The 13,831-nt window shown below is 31.1% G+C and overlaps 1 protein-coding gene across 1 annotated transcript in view; it reads left to right on the top strand.

Annotated features, from left to right (window-relative positions):
* LOC145297633 (retinal guanylyl cyclase 1-like) overlaps positions 1-5,719 on the top strand; it is a 1,014,990-nt gene extending 1,009,271 nt beyond the window's left edge. Inside the window, exon 18 of the mRNA XM_080143738.1 lies at positions 4,319-5,719. Within this exon, the coding sequence (XP_079999864.1) occupies positions 4,319-5,447 (1,129 nt within the window). The 3' untranslated portion in view covers positions 5,448-5,719. The remainder of the gene's footprint in view (positions 1-4,318) is intronic.
* The last annotated feature ends 8,112 nt before the right edge of the window (positions 5,720-13,831 follow it).

Here is a 13,831-nt window from a genome sequence, read left to right on the forward strand (position 1 = left end):
CTCGCTGTTAACGTTGGCTGTGTGGGGTTGTTCTTTGCTAATGGAGTAAAAGATGGCTTTGTTGCCGAGTTCGAGTGTTCCGACCGGCGGTAATCATGACATCCTGCACTAATAATTCCCAAGACAATGAAACACTAGTATTTGTAGGTATTAAAATAGTTATAGTAATAATTATATATATATATATATATATATATATATATATATATATATATATATATATATATGCAGCAGTTTTTTTCTATGGCATATCTCATTAAATAAAATAGACGTTTTTTGTATATTAATTCTATTTTCGATCCTTTCCAACTTCCGAATAAGTCTTCACTTCTGACAGGAACTTGCTCATATTATCATTATGTTTATCATTAATCTGGGTACTTTCTAATCCTTAAAAATTCATCAACATGGATAAATTAATCTAAGTGGTTCTGAACAATTTATAAAGTTTTGTTTTCTTTTTCTTCTTCTTCTTCTTCTTCTTCATTGGTTAATTATTTATCCTTTTTTCCATTGGTTAAAATTGCTTAACGCAAATATCACGCAAATATAAATTATTTAGAATATCTGCATGAATGTAATTACACTTGATAGTTAACTAAAGATGATCATCCCATGAGAAAACCGGGAAAAAAAATAATAGGGAATTAATTAAAATGAATGTTTAAAAGAATATGCAAATTAGCTAGATCTTTTGCAAATAAATACAATTCCACAACACATATATAACACAGTTGTATTTTCTTTTTAAATAAATAGAAAGAAAGGATTTTTAATTTGAATATCAATACACAAAAAATGTTTATAGGAGTATAGATTGTCTGAAAATTCTCATGAAGAAACGGATAATGCGCTAAAATAATAACTATTTTAAGTGACTCTCCTGGAGGTTTAGCGTTTAATCCATCAGCACCGAAGATACTAGGAATATAATTACGAGTTATTATCATTTCTAGCCGACCGTATCTTGCGGAAGGTGAACAACATACCCCGTGTATTAAATATAGGGTTCCTTTGAGATTCTTAAGTTCGGTACTAATATTTGCGAGATCGACAAGATACATTTGAATACTGTCGAAATTTTGTGAAAATAACATCTAGGATGAGAATATTATTTCGAGTAATCCAAATAATTAAAATTATCACTCCTCATCTCAAAATTTTCAAAACAAATAGTGCTATTTTTTTGTCAGCCTTTGTAAGGTTCGACTTTTCGTTGTTCCTGAGACGACCTTTATCCAACTTCACCTTTTCGATCCGGCCGTAATTGTTTGTTCGTTTTTCGACTTCCAGCAACTCTTTTCTTGACTCTTTTTCGTCCTTATACTTAAGGCATTTTGTATACATTCAGTAGAAACTCGCTTTTTAAACGCTGCACAAAGAATATGCAACTCGAAGTCCACAGCAAACAGCATCTAATAAAAATTATTTAATTTAAAAAAAAGCATCCATAAAGTAATATATTTGTTTTATGATACTAAAAACAAATTTAAAACAGTGAAACAATCACATTTTCTTATTCTATGCACAAAAATAATTAAGTATAATTTGATTTTTTATATCTGCCACTGTTTGCTGCGGAGTTCAAGTCGCTATTCTGTTGCATCACCGCTTTTATCTCGCAAGTTTTTCACACTTAAATACCATGGTGACATTACGGTGGATGGTGCAGAGCTAACATTTAATGAAGCGGAAAGGTGGGCAAGTAACGAATAGATTGAATCTTATTCTTACCAAATATTGTTGCATCACAGGGATGATTATACATTTTATTAACGATTCATTCAGTTGTTTTACTTTATACACTTGTATGGTTGCGTTTTGTCGATATTTCCTACCGACGAGTGGTGGGGGGGAAGAAAAGACGTTTAACTTGCAACGAAAAATTACGTCGTTGCTTACAAGCAAACGTATTCTTGTAAATATAACGCGCTGTTAACAGTTGTCGTACCGGTCTGATAGATCTCTAACAACGACAAGAACAAAAACTAGAACAACAACAAGCCTACAAAGGTGACTGTTTTTATAGTCTCAATCTCTCGTTTAGCGAGATTGAAACGAGACTGGAATGTCTATTTAAGCTATAAGGAATAGACATCCTATTTTCTTCATTAACAAACACCAGGCCGGCCCGTTCACAGCCATGAGTGTCTTTCCCTTCCCACCGAGCCACCCTCGGTAAGTCAATCAATTTAATTATCACAGTTTTGCTTATAGTAACTATTCCCAAATAGTTATCCATTTAGGTATACCTAGCCTCAACTTGGCTTAAGAGAATCGCTTGATAGCTCGGAATTTTTTTTTTTTTTAAATGAATATTTGTCTCTAATTTCTGGTCGGGTTCTTTTCAATCTGGTAGCTACTCTGCTCGTAAACTCTGCAACTTGTATGCACGTATCTTATTGTAAATGTAAATCTCTTATTGACTCTCATTTCTATTTGAACTAGTTAAACGGAAGGGCACAATATGTTGGCGCGATCTTAAATAGATGCATTAAGTTGTGATGTCTATACATTGTGTCTGTGGTAGAGAATCGCGGTTATAATGAATTTATTTACTAGAAAGTAATTAATAAAACTGTAAAACTTGCGGAGAATTATCTGTTTTATTTTATTTCATTTTATAAAAATGGAACAGAAATTTAAGTTTCGTTCCATTTTAATCTTTTTTTATTGTGCCCCCCCCCAAAAAAAAAACGAAATTCATCGAAAAGAATAATATTCAACAATCGTACATTTTATACATAAAAAAAACGAAAGATTTTTTTTCATAAAAATAACATTTTATTAATAAAAACAAAATAATTTAATTTTTAAACGAAAAATGTCAATTTGGTATACCATTTTGGCATTTTTTTTTTTTTTTACATGTCCAACTCACCGTTCACATTTGAAATGTCGACTTTTATAGGTTTCCGGATATGCTTACAATGAGTAACTACCCCAACCTGCCCATCTTAAGAACGGCTTTCGGAATAGACACTCCCAACCTTGTCAGAATGCCCGTAAACCTATAAAAGTTTACATGTCGAATGTTAACGATGAGTTGAACGTAATGTAAAAATATACCGGATTTAAAACGGAACGAAATTTAAATTTCCTTTCTATTTTACAACTGTAAAACAGAGCATTCTCCGCAAGTTTTACCAAAGCTGTTGACAATTTTCTACGTTGTATTCAGGCGTTTGTATATTTAAACGGGAATTAAACAAAGACCGTTAAACATGCAATAATTAACCTTAGTGCAAAATTAGGCAAAATATTGTTGGATTGCAGAGAAGATTGTCAATTTTATTAGCGATTCTATAGGTAACATTTGCAATGGGGTTTTGACCTTATAATTCATAAGACAAATATATAATTCATAAGACGAATATATATATATAAAAGAGCTAAGACTCTGAAACTTCTTGGTTTTTATTGCTCTTCAAATCTATTTGGAATTCATATATTAGATCCATTGCCTTTCTGATTTTCAAAAAGTCAGTTCTCTCGTTCACTTTCTGAAAGCTGAGGTTTGTCTATTATCTCTACAAATCTATTTTACGGCCTTATATGGAAAATTGTCGTACTATTTGAACTGTCCCTTTGAGGCTTTGATAAGTTGCAGGAAGGTATCTGTAACTTGATTGGCTCTACCCTTTTAGCCGCTCTGCAACCTCTATCTCACAAACGTGATATTGTCAGTGTCAGTCTTTTCTATAAATATAATAAAATATCTATTTTTTTTTCAGAATTGTCTCATCTATTCTCTGCTTCTTTTGTTCCAGCGCGTTTTACTCGTTGGTCAAATGGTGTCCGACACTTACTGTTTTGATGTTTCATTGTAAAATAGCTTCTTATTTCAGTTGCTTCTTTCCTATAACTGTATGAGTGTCGAACTGTCTCTTTGCAGACTGCTTTCCTTCCCACCTATAGTATGTTTAAGACTAAAGCCAATAGGAATCTTCTATCTTTGAGATAATTTCGTCCTCGTATGCTTCTTACGTCAAGTAGCTTCATGCATGGTCTGGAGTGATTTCTATTAAAACATTTCTACTGATTAAAACTGTTCATCGCCTCTCTACTATCATTCAAGTCCCTACGGTGCCAATTCAAAATATGAGGCATTTTTATGTAAACTTAATTAATTGAAATTAAATAAAATGTACATCGCTTTCGTTAATGCTGGCGATCCTATCTATGAGCTATACCAATAAAACGCTACACAATTCTGGCCACCCTGTTTTAAATAACTCATATGCATGACTACGTCATATTTCATTATTATTTCAAGCAAAATAATGTTTCATTATCTTTACTATTTACTTTTATTCAGGATGGAAGGGATGACATCCAGTCAGCTGATCCAAGGAATGCTCGAGAAATCCAAGTTAGCAGCTGAGCAGAGAGAAGCCAACGGCGAATTGGAGAGTGATTTAGTCCCTGCGATATCCAGCGACAACCCATTGCCGAGCCCGAATGATTTGAATATAGCAACGAATGTTCGGCAGGATTCGTTAGTTAGACTACCACCAACGCCTCATCAAGTCTTCACAGGTCAATCAGTGCCGGAAAGCGGTCGCGATCTCGTGGCTATCCACACCCGGGCTGCCTCACAGAGTGGCGGTGTTTTCTTTCAGGGCTTGGAATGCCTAGACACTAGACCGATTACTCGCAACACTAGCTATGCAACCGGTATTTGCAAAAGCTGGGGGAATATTACGAAAGTTGATACTGTCAGTATTACTGTGCCAGGTTCGGATCGCATTCAGACGCCAGGTATAGTAAAGTCGGCCCTGCGAAGGATCAGTTCACACAAATTCGATAAGAGAGAATCAAAACTTGCCTTACCCAGAAGAGGAAGCACCCCGAAACCGACGGACTGCCTAGAGCTGAAGGTGGTACTATCAAAATCCGACCAGATATTCAGTCCTGACACGTTGAAACCGACCTTCCCAATCAAAAGCGGAAGCTTCCGTCGCGGGGATTATTCCGATTCGAAACTGACGTTTCTGAGCACACAGAGGGAAAAGAGCACCAGTTTGATGAAGGTGGTGAAGCCCGAGTCGTTAGCTGAAAAGACGGCCTCCAAAGATCTGCTCCTTGCGCCGCGCGAAACCTCCTCGATCACTAAGAAAACTACAGTCGGAGTTGGCGCCAGCGGAAGCGGTGTCGGTGGGGGAGGCGGTGGTGTTGGAGGTTCAGGGGAAGGGATGATGTCGGAGGGTGGACGCTCGAATTTGAAAAGGGAGTCTAGAAAAATCAAAGCTTTGGACACGACCGCCGTCTTCCCCTCCGAAAACGTAAGCATCATTGCCAAAGCGGAATTGTTTGAATCTAAAGACGTTGGACCAGTTAAGGGTGGTTCGATCAAAAGGGACAAGACGAATGTCGACACCGGCAAAGATAAGTCACCCCGTTTACTTCAGGGGGACATCTCTGCTTTTTCAACATCAAATGTGTGAATGAGATTTACAAATATATTTATTTATTTATTTATTTTGTCATTTAACTCATTAGTTCATCTATATATATATATATATATATGTGTGTGTGTGTGTGTATATAAATGCATGTATGCATGTATATATATATATACATATAACTATAGTTATGTATGTAAATATATCTACGTACATGTACATATATGTATATGAATGAATATGTATTCATACATATATGTATATGTTTATGATTGTATGTATATGTACGGATAAACATATATGGTAGACCTTGTTATCAGGACAGAAACCCAGTTATATATATATATATATATATATATATATATATATATATATATATATATATATATATATATATAAAATGAAATTTTTTTGTTTGTTTCTTTAATTTCTAAAATACTATTTTACTATATTGATCCGTTCATTATGCATAATGATATTGTATTTTATATATTCAAACACACATAAATGCATACATACACACATATATACCATATTTTTCCAGCACTTTTTCGTTTATTCTCAATCATTATTTATTTTACATAACTTATTTATTTTATGATTTTTATTTCCTATTTTATAAATTATTATGTTATAACATTTACTTTATTTATTTATTTTTTCAAATTTTGGCAACTAATGCTTAAATCGGGAAATTATTGTTTCATAAATTTCTTTATATATTATTATTGTTGGTAATTGGGGAGAATTCGGTCATTTGTATGCGGAGTCATGATTTTTTTTTCCATTTTATTAATTACCTCCCTTTTCATCGTTCTCTTTTGACCCTTTTCTCAAACACAACTGCATCACGTGGCTGCGTTTTGGGTTGCGCCTTTTGTAACTGAGAGAATATTCTGAGATGAAGGTTTCACATTACTATTGAAGATGTAGGCTTTTCAACTGAATTGTTTTGTTTCAGAAAAGCACGTAATTTGATTACAAAGATTTATAGCCCTAACTAGCTATAAAGCCGAGTGATTGTTCTGGCGCTAAGTTTCGTCAGTTATTAAATTTTGATTACGGATGGAATAATTATATAATTGTGAAAGGACACATACAACATATAGTAAAGGTTAAATAAATTGTTTTAGAGCATTAAAATAATTTCGATCGCTATTGATAATATTTTGTCATTAATTTATTTATTTTTATTGTGACTTATATTGTAATTCATGTTTTTAAACATGAAACAAATCATAAATCTATAATTTCATGCCATTTCTGTTAACGTAATATTTTAGGCTCTGTTCGTATGACTGTCCAAAATTAAGCAGTTAGACTAAAGAACCTGAAGTTCCGGTTTCGATTCCCGATCATGGCACCCGTATTGTTTGTTAAAATTTTATAATTTATTGTTCATGCAATATTCGTCATTTTGCCAAGTAACAAATTTCTCAGATATCTTGATTTTAATTTCTGTGACAACTTCACCCCTTAATGAAGCTCTGTTATATTATTTTAGTCTGATATTGCTCACCTAATTATGAGAAAATGGACATTTTCAGTTTTATTGACTGACAGAGGCGACCGGCGTTTCCCTATCGTAAAATACGCTTTAGTACGATATTTCAATTTACGCAGACTTCGTATTTATTAAAATAGAGTCAATTCTCTATAGATTATTTCATATTATAATTTACCCAACATATAGTCATTATTTCTAAAGTAAACAAAATACATTAGCTCAGTAGCATCAGCTAGATTCGAAACCGAAACAAAAAAAAATGCTAATGAAGATCATTAAAAAAAGAAAGTAATGAAAAGAAAAAGGTAAATTAATAGGAAGGTGGATAGGGGAAAGAGCAAATACGAACAATGGAGATTCATATGAAAATATATACAGAAGGGTTATATATATATATATATATATATATATATATATATATATATATATATATATATATACGAGCAAACAGTTAATAAAACATGTTATAAAACACTTTGAAACGAGTTAAAAACATATTTAATCTGAAAAGGAAACACTAGATAAGTGGATAGTCCTTAATCTGCGGAGTTTCGAAGAAATACTTTCCTTTTCATCAGAGGGTAGGAATTGGCAAAACGCGGGATCGGATTTTGCATGCAAAAGTATTTGATGAAACAGCAAGTAAGTCAAAGATCTTACTTGATAAGAAAAAGTGAAGCAGAGAGAATATGGTGAAGCAAAAGGTGATTACACGTGAATGGATAGTCTGGTGGAAGATAAATAATCCAGTGACGGTAAAATCCAAATATATAACTTTAAGAAAGTTAATTGAATTTCCATTTGCACAAGTAAAATTCCAAGGAAATCCCGTAATTGGAAGATGGTCCAAAATAATACAAAGGCAGAAATTCATGGAATAATTCACAAAAATGTGTACAAGGTAAGATTTATTATATATATATATATATATATATATATGATTAAAACTAAAATAAAAATACAAGCGATGGTTGGCGTTGTGTTATTTAAGAACTGTCTTATTTGCTCTTTCCCCTATCCACCTTCCTATTTATTTACCTTTTTCTTTTCATACTTACCAATACTTATCTAAAAAAAAATTCAGAAACGAAATAATAGTAATTCAATTAAAGCCGTAACGAAATGGTGGCGAATCATTATTCAATATTTAAAGTATGTGCAAATAGTATTTTTATAATTTACAATTTTCATCAGAAAAGCTGTGGACAAGTAAAAAGTAGAATTACATCCCCTGAACATTACTGAATTAAGCTTTCCCTGTGATAGTAAGTAAGTGAGTTATTTGTAACAGCAAATAAATATTAGTCCAACACAATTTTACAAAAAGCATTTAAACAACAACGGCCAGTTTTAACCATATTAAACAGAATTTTACATTACATTCCTTTGATCCTGTAAGTAAGCAAGTAAAAAAATAGAATTATTTCGACTGAACATGTAACGGAATTAATTAATGTTTGAGCGTTCGGATTTAAAATCTAAACAAAATAGTCACTTTACAATTTACAGCCTAGAGAGTGGATTTGTTTCGCCACTGATGATGGGTTATTACTCGAAAGGACCTTTGGAATAAATACCATCCACAGTTGAAAAAAAAGTTAAGGTAGATAAATAAATAAATATAAATAAAAACATAATATTAATAAAATTATTGAATTATTTATTATTCATTTATTTATTTATTTATCTGCTCATAACGTCTGTACATTTCTGCATTGTAAGCCTTCAAAATACCTTTATAATTTACATTTTGGAAAAATGATAATTCAATGTTTTACAATATTGAGAATTAGAACTTAGTATTTTATATTATAAAGTAATATTTTTTAAAATACAGTTTGACAGAATCACAATTCAACATTGTTGAGCATAAAAGAATGCTCATTCAATAGTTTGCAGCGCAATAAATATTAGTCCAACATAAGTAAAATTCATGACTCTGCCAAGGACATAATACGTTGCAATTTTGAACGTTCATCCTTAATTTGTTTGTTTTATGTTTTTTTTTTGGTTTTGTTTTATAATAATTATTTTTCATTTGTTATTTGTTATCATTGTTATTTTCTTCTTCCTCATATAAATATTATTATTTTCTAGCTGTTGTTTATTTTAATAATTATTATTGTTATCGTTTTTATTATCATTATTACTTGTGTGTGTGAAGTTTCGACTTGAAACTGATTCTTGTCACCTACTCCAAGTATATTCAGGAATGTGTATACGACATGACAACCACGATAAAGTGTTTCCTGCGATGACAGCAAAACTTTTTTGATATTATAGATTTTCTATTGAGATGGTTTATTTCGTACTTGTTGTTTGTGTTTCAATGTTTCAACTGAACTAAAGACTTCGTCAGAAAAAAGTTCTTTCCTTGAACAATAACAAAAAAGAAAAGAAAAAAATAAAGGTTCATGTTTTACACCCATGCGTACACACACATATGCGTACATGCGCACACACATATTATTATGATTATTATTATGATTATTATGATTATTATAATTAGTATAATTACTATTATTATTATTATATCACTAGGAGTTTTCACATAGGTCATCATCAGAGATTGCTCACTGACAACAAACGGTGTTCCATGGAGTTCGGGTGACAACAAGTCTCCCCACAATTCCAATACTCTACACCTCTGTCCGTAACTTATGCAAATAAATTTGCATCATCGCAGCAGCCATCATCACAATATCGTATGAATCTAAAGATTGTATTATTGGAATTATCTCGATAATTTTCTAGTCAGAATTGAAGTGAAAGCGATTTTTGCGGAACGAACTGGATTCGAACTTCGAGCATCCAAGTCGTCAGTCCGTGTCGTTAACCACTAGCCAACCGTCACCTTCCACCGTAACAATTTCGTTGCAATTGATTTCCCGCTGGCAATGATCATTAATTTTCACTGGAATGTGGGTGACTATAAGCCTCCTCATGGTTTCAGTTCTCCTCGCACTTATCCAGCAGAGGTCTAGTTAGTGCTCTCTCCTTAGTCTTTCCATCCTTTCCAATTATTCGATGCTGACACTAATGTTTTTCGGGGGAGGGGGGATAATAGTCTTACAATTGAAAGCGTTACATTTGTTTTATGTAATCACACAGCTTACTTTTCAATCAATAACATATTTATTCATCTACAGTAAATAATATTGTTTTAAAGACCTAGAATAAATGATTTAAAACATAGCGTTTGTTTTAACAAATTCGTTTCGCATAACTACATATACTGTGTTATTTAGAATGTCTCGATGATCGAAACATCGGCGTTATGAACTAATAAGTACGATTCAGTAAGTTGACTATATATCTACATTATTTTAATTGATATTATGTACGTATATTATCATATACGTACATAATCATGTTGGCACGTCGGTTCTCTTAAATTACCGAAGTTAATCAACGTTGAGCATGACATCATTTGGAAATATCAGGCGCTGTATATACGAGGGCGTCTACATCTTCCTGTAAAAATTTGCAAAAAACATTGCTTCATCTCCGACTGGGTACCGCTTGTGCATTTTATACTACCATGAAACTTCGTCCTTCGGAAGACTGTACCACCTGCCTAGGGTTAATGTCGCTTCGGTACTGTTCGATTCTCCAATCGGTAAGGTACTTATCAATATATATATATATATATATTTATATATATATATATATATATATATATATATATATATATATATATATATATATATATATATATATATATGAACCGGAATAAAACAGCAAATTAACATTTACAAAAAGTATTGATACCAGGCAATGAATACAACGTGCAAATGTTATCTCCTTGTTCTATTGAATTTTAAGCAATTAACCGTTTTTCTCATAGGAAAATAATTAGCAGAATAAAGGTATAAAATATTTAAAGAATTGCGAGTTTGAGCAAAACCTTCAAAATTGGAATGTACAAAATCTATAGAAGGATATTGAAAATTAAAAATGATATATTCAATATCCTCTTACACTTTATATACATATATATATATATATGTACATGTATATATATATATATATATATATATATATAATGTTTCAGTATTTACTTTAATAGTGTTCAAGACAGGAGTTATAATATGGGAATATGCTTATTGAAGCTTACCAAACTATTGCACGAAGAATAGTTTGGATTTCGATCGTTAAAGCTAACGATCGAAATCCAAACTATTCTTCGTGCAATAAAATGCTGTTTATACTATACATATCTATATATGATAGGGATATGACAAATTGTTAGCATCGTGTACTACGAAACTGTCGAGAAATAATTTACAAAAATCACTTATCCCGTTAGTTTTTTTCCTTGACTCCTTATATATATATATATATATACGTACATGAATAAAATTATGCAAGATAATATTCACAAACTTTATTTTTTATAAACAAGGAATACAAAATAGAGTTCATTATTTCCTTATTACATGGAGTTTAAAACATTTAACTACTTTCTTCAGAGGAAAAATAATTAGTCAAAAAGATTTGTATAGACTTGCTATAAAATTGTTGGTTAGCGCAAGAAATCAAAAACTCCAAGGTTCGCACTTTTTATAATTTTTCGAACAGTACTTACTTTCGAACTTTTCAAGTTCTTGCGCTAACCAATAATGTTATAACAGGTTTCTAAAAAAAATCGTCTTGATAATTATTATTTTCCTCTAAAGAGAAAAGCCAAATTTTGGAAAGTGCATGAATACGGAAATAATACATATTGTATTTTATTCCTTGGTTTTGAACAATAAATTTTGTAAATGTTAATTTGTATGAGTCAATCTTCCTCATAGATTTGTGAGTTAAAATATGAAGCATAAGACTAGTATGAGATAAAACTATTAATGTTAATATTTATAAAAATGTTTTTACGCTCGCTTTGAAATTTGAATATAAATAATATGATATATGTGTGTGTTTGTATGCGTGTGACTTTTTTTAATGCGAATGATTGAGTCTTGACATTATATAATTTTTCTCTCTAGACACACACACACACACACACTACCAGGCCCACACACACACATACACACACATATATATATATATATATATATATATATATATTTATATATATATATTTATATATGTACATTATACAAAAATATCCGTTCACATAAAGATTGTGCAAAAAAAAAAATAATAATAAATAAAATAAAATAAAATGAATCCCGGATAAAAAAAAAAAATGAAAATAATGCTATTTCTCGCCTCTTTGATCTCTATGTGTGTGTGTATATATATATATATATATATATATATATATATATATATATATATATATATATATATATATATAAAAAGATTTCAAAAATTGTTTTCCAAATCGACCCTTGAAAGAACTAGTATGTTTATTTTTCTTTGCTGTGAAGTCCGACACGACCAACTTGTATATCTGTCCGGTTCTGTGAACTCAGCTTTTTTTTTAATCTCTTTTACTGACACGAACTAAATCAGCGTCACGAATACATTGAAGGACATTTCATCAGTTCATGAGGAAGTTATCTCCCCTTCTCTACGCTATTGTTAGATCATTGCAGTTTAATTGTATCATTTTCAAATTTGTAATATGTTTAACGTTTTCACTGCAGTCTGCGTTTTAGTCCAACTTTTTTCTCCCCGTCGAGTAACTATAGTGAAATGTATGACTACGTTATAATTTTGATTTGCTGTAGCAACTTCTGCAGCAGTGAACTTTATTATCATATTTGTTATAAAGAAGTCGACGATTGTTACTGTATTTAAAATTGAGATTTGTTCATGGAAACGAACTCCGATTTTATTTTACTGCCATTAGCAAAAACAAATTTGCAGATACGGCAGTGAATATGTTAAAATCAACTCTAATGGCTTTATCGTTAAATGTTTTAATATTTTAATATATTGTTTTTGTTTAACACATTTTATTTTCGAGAGATTCTTCATTACATGTATATGCAGGTTTGATATATATATATATATATATATATATATATATATATATATATACACAGGGTGACCCCCCCCCCAAAAAAAAAACAGAGGTCATTCAATTGGTTTTCTGGGCATTTTACATATGCTGTAGAACGGAGAAAACAAGGGCAAAGACCTTAGTGTTTTGATGTGATGTTTTGAATATAATAAACAAGTTATGACCAAGGTTTTATTTCATTCGGATAAAACACTAAGAAACGGGGCCCTAATTAGAGTTGGGGCCCGTTTTATTTGGGTCACCATATATATATATATATATATATATATATATATATATATATATATATATATATATATATATATAGGTTTTATATATATATATATATATATATATTATCGAGCTTTTACATCTGGTTGAGATTACTGTATAAATATTAATTCTTTAATATTTATAATATACTTTAGTTTTACCATCTTGAATCATTTTGATAAATTTAATTGTAATTTTTTGTTTTATTATATATATATATATATATATATATATATACGTTTTATATATATATATATACGTCTTATATATATATATATATATATATATATATATATACGTACGTTTGAATAGACTCCAAATATTATAGATATGAATAGAAAAGGCGGAGAAATCAATGGATACAAAAAGATGAACTTATATGTTGTGATTTCCATGTTTCATCAGTTTATTTTTTATTGTAACAGTGATTGCTAATAGACTTGGTGACTGAGGGTCAATCTGCCGTATAGTCACGTCAAAGACTTAAAAGGATGATACATGATACCCCTTTCCAAAACCCTCAGAATTATAAGAGTATGATCAGAGGGAAAGTGGAGTAAATCTGGGAATAAAGTGGCACCCCTGCCTTAGCAGTTAATGAAAAGGGGGCTTCCGGGTTGGTGTCAACTATAATTGGCCACTTCGCTTAGATCTTCTGTTTCATTATTAATTCACATCATCAAAATGAGT

Source organism: Euprymna scolopes, chromosome 18, assembly GCF_053919585.1.
Source record: "Euprymna scolopes isolate OS-2025 chromosome 18, ASM5391958v1, whole genome shotgun sequence".
NCBI classification, from domain to species: Eukaryota; Metazoa; Mollusca; class Cephalopoda; order Sepiida; family Sepiolidae; genus Euprymna; species Euprymna scolopes.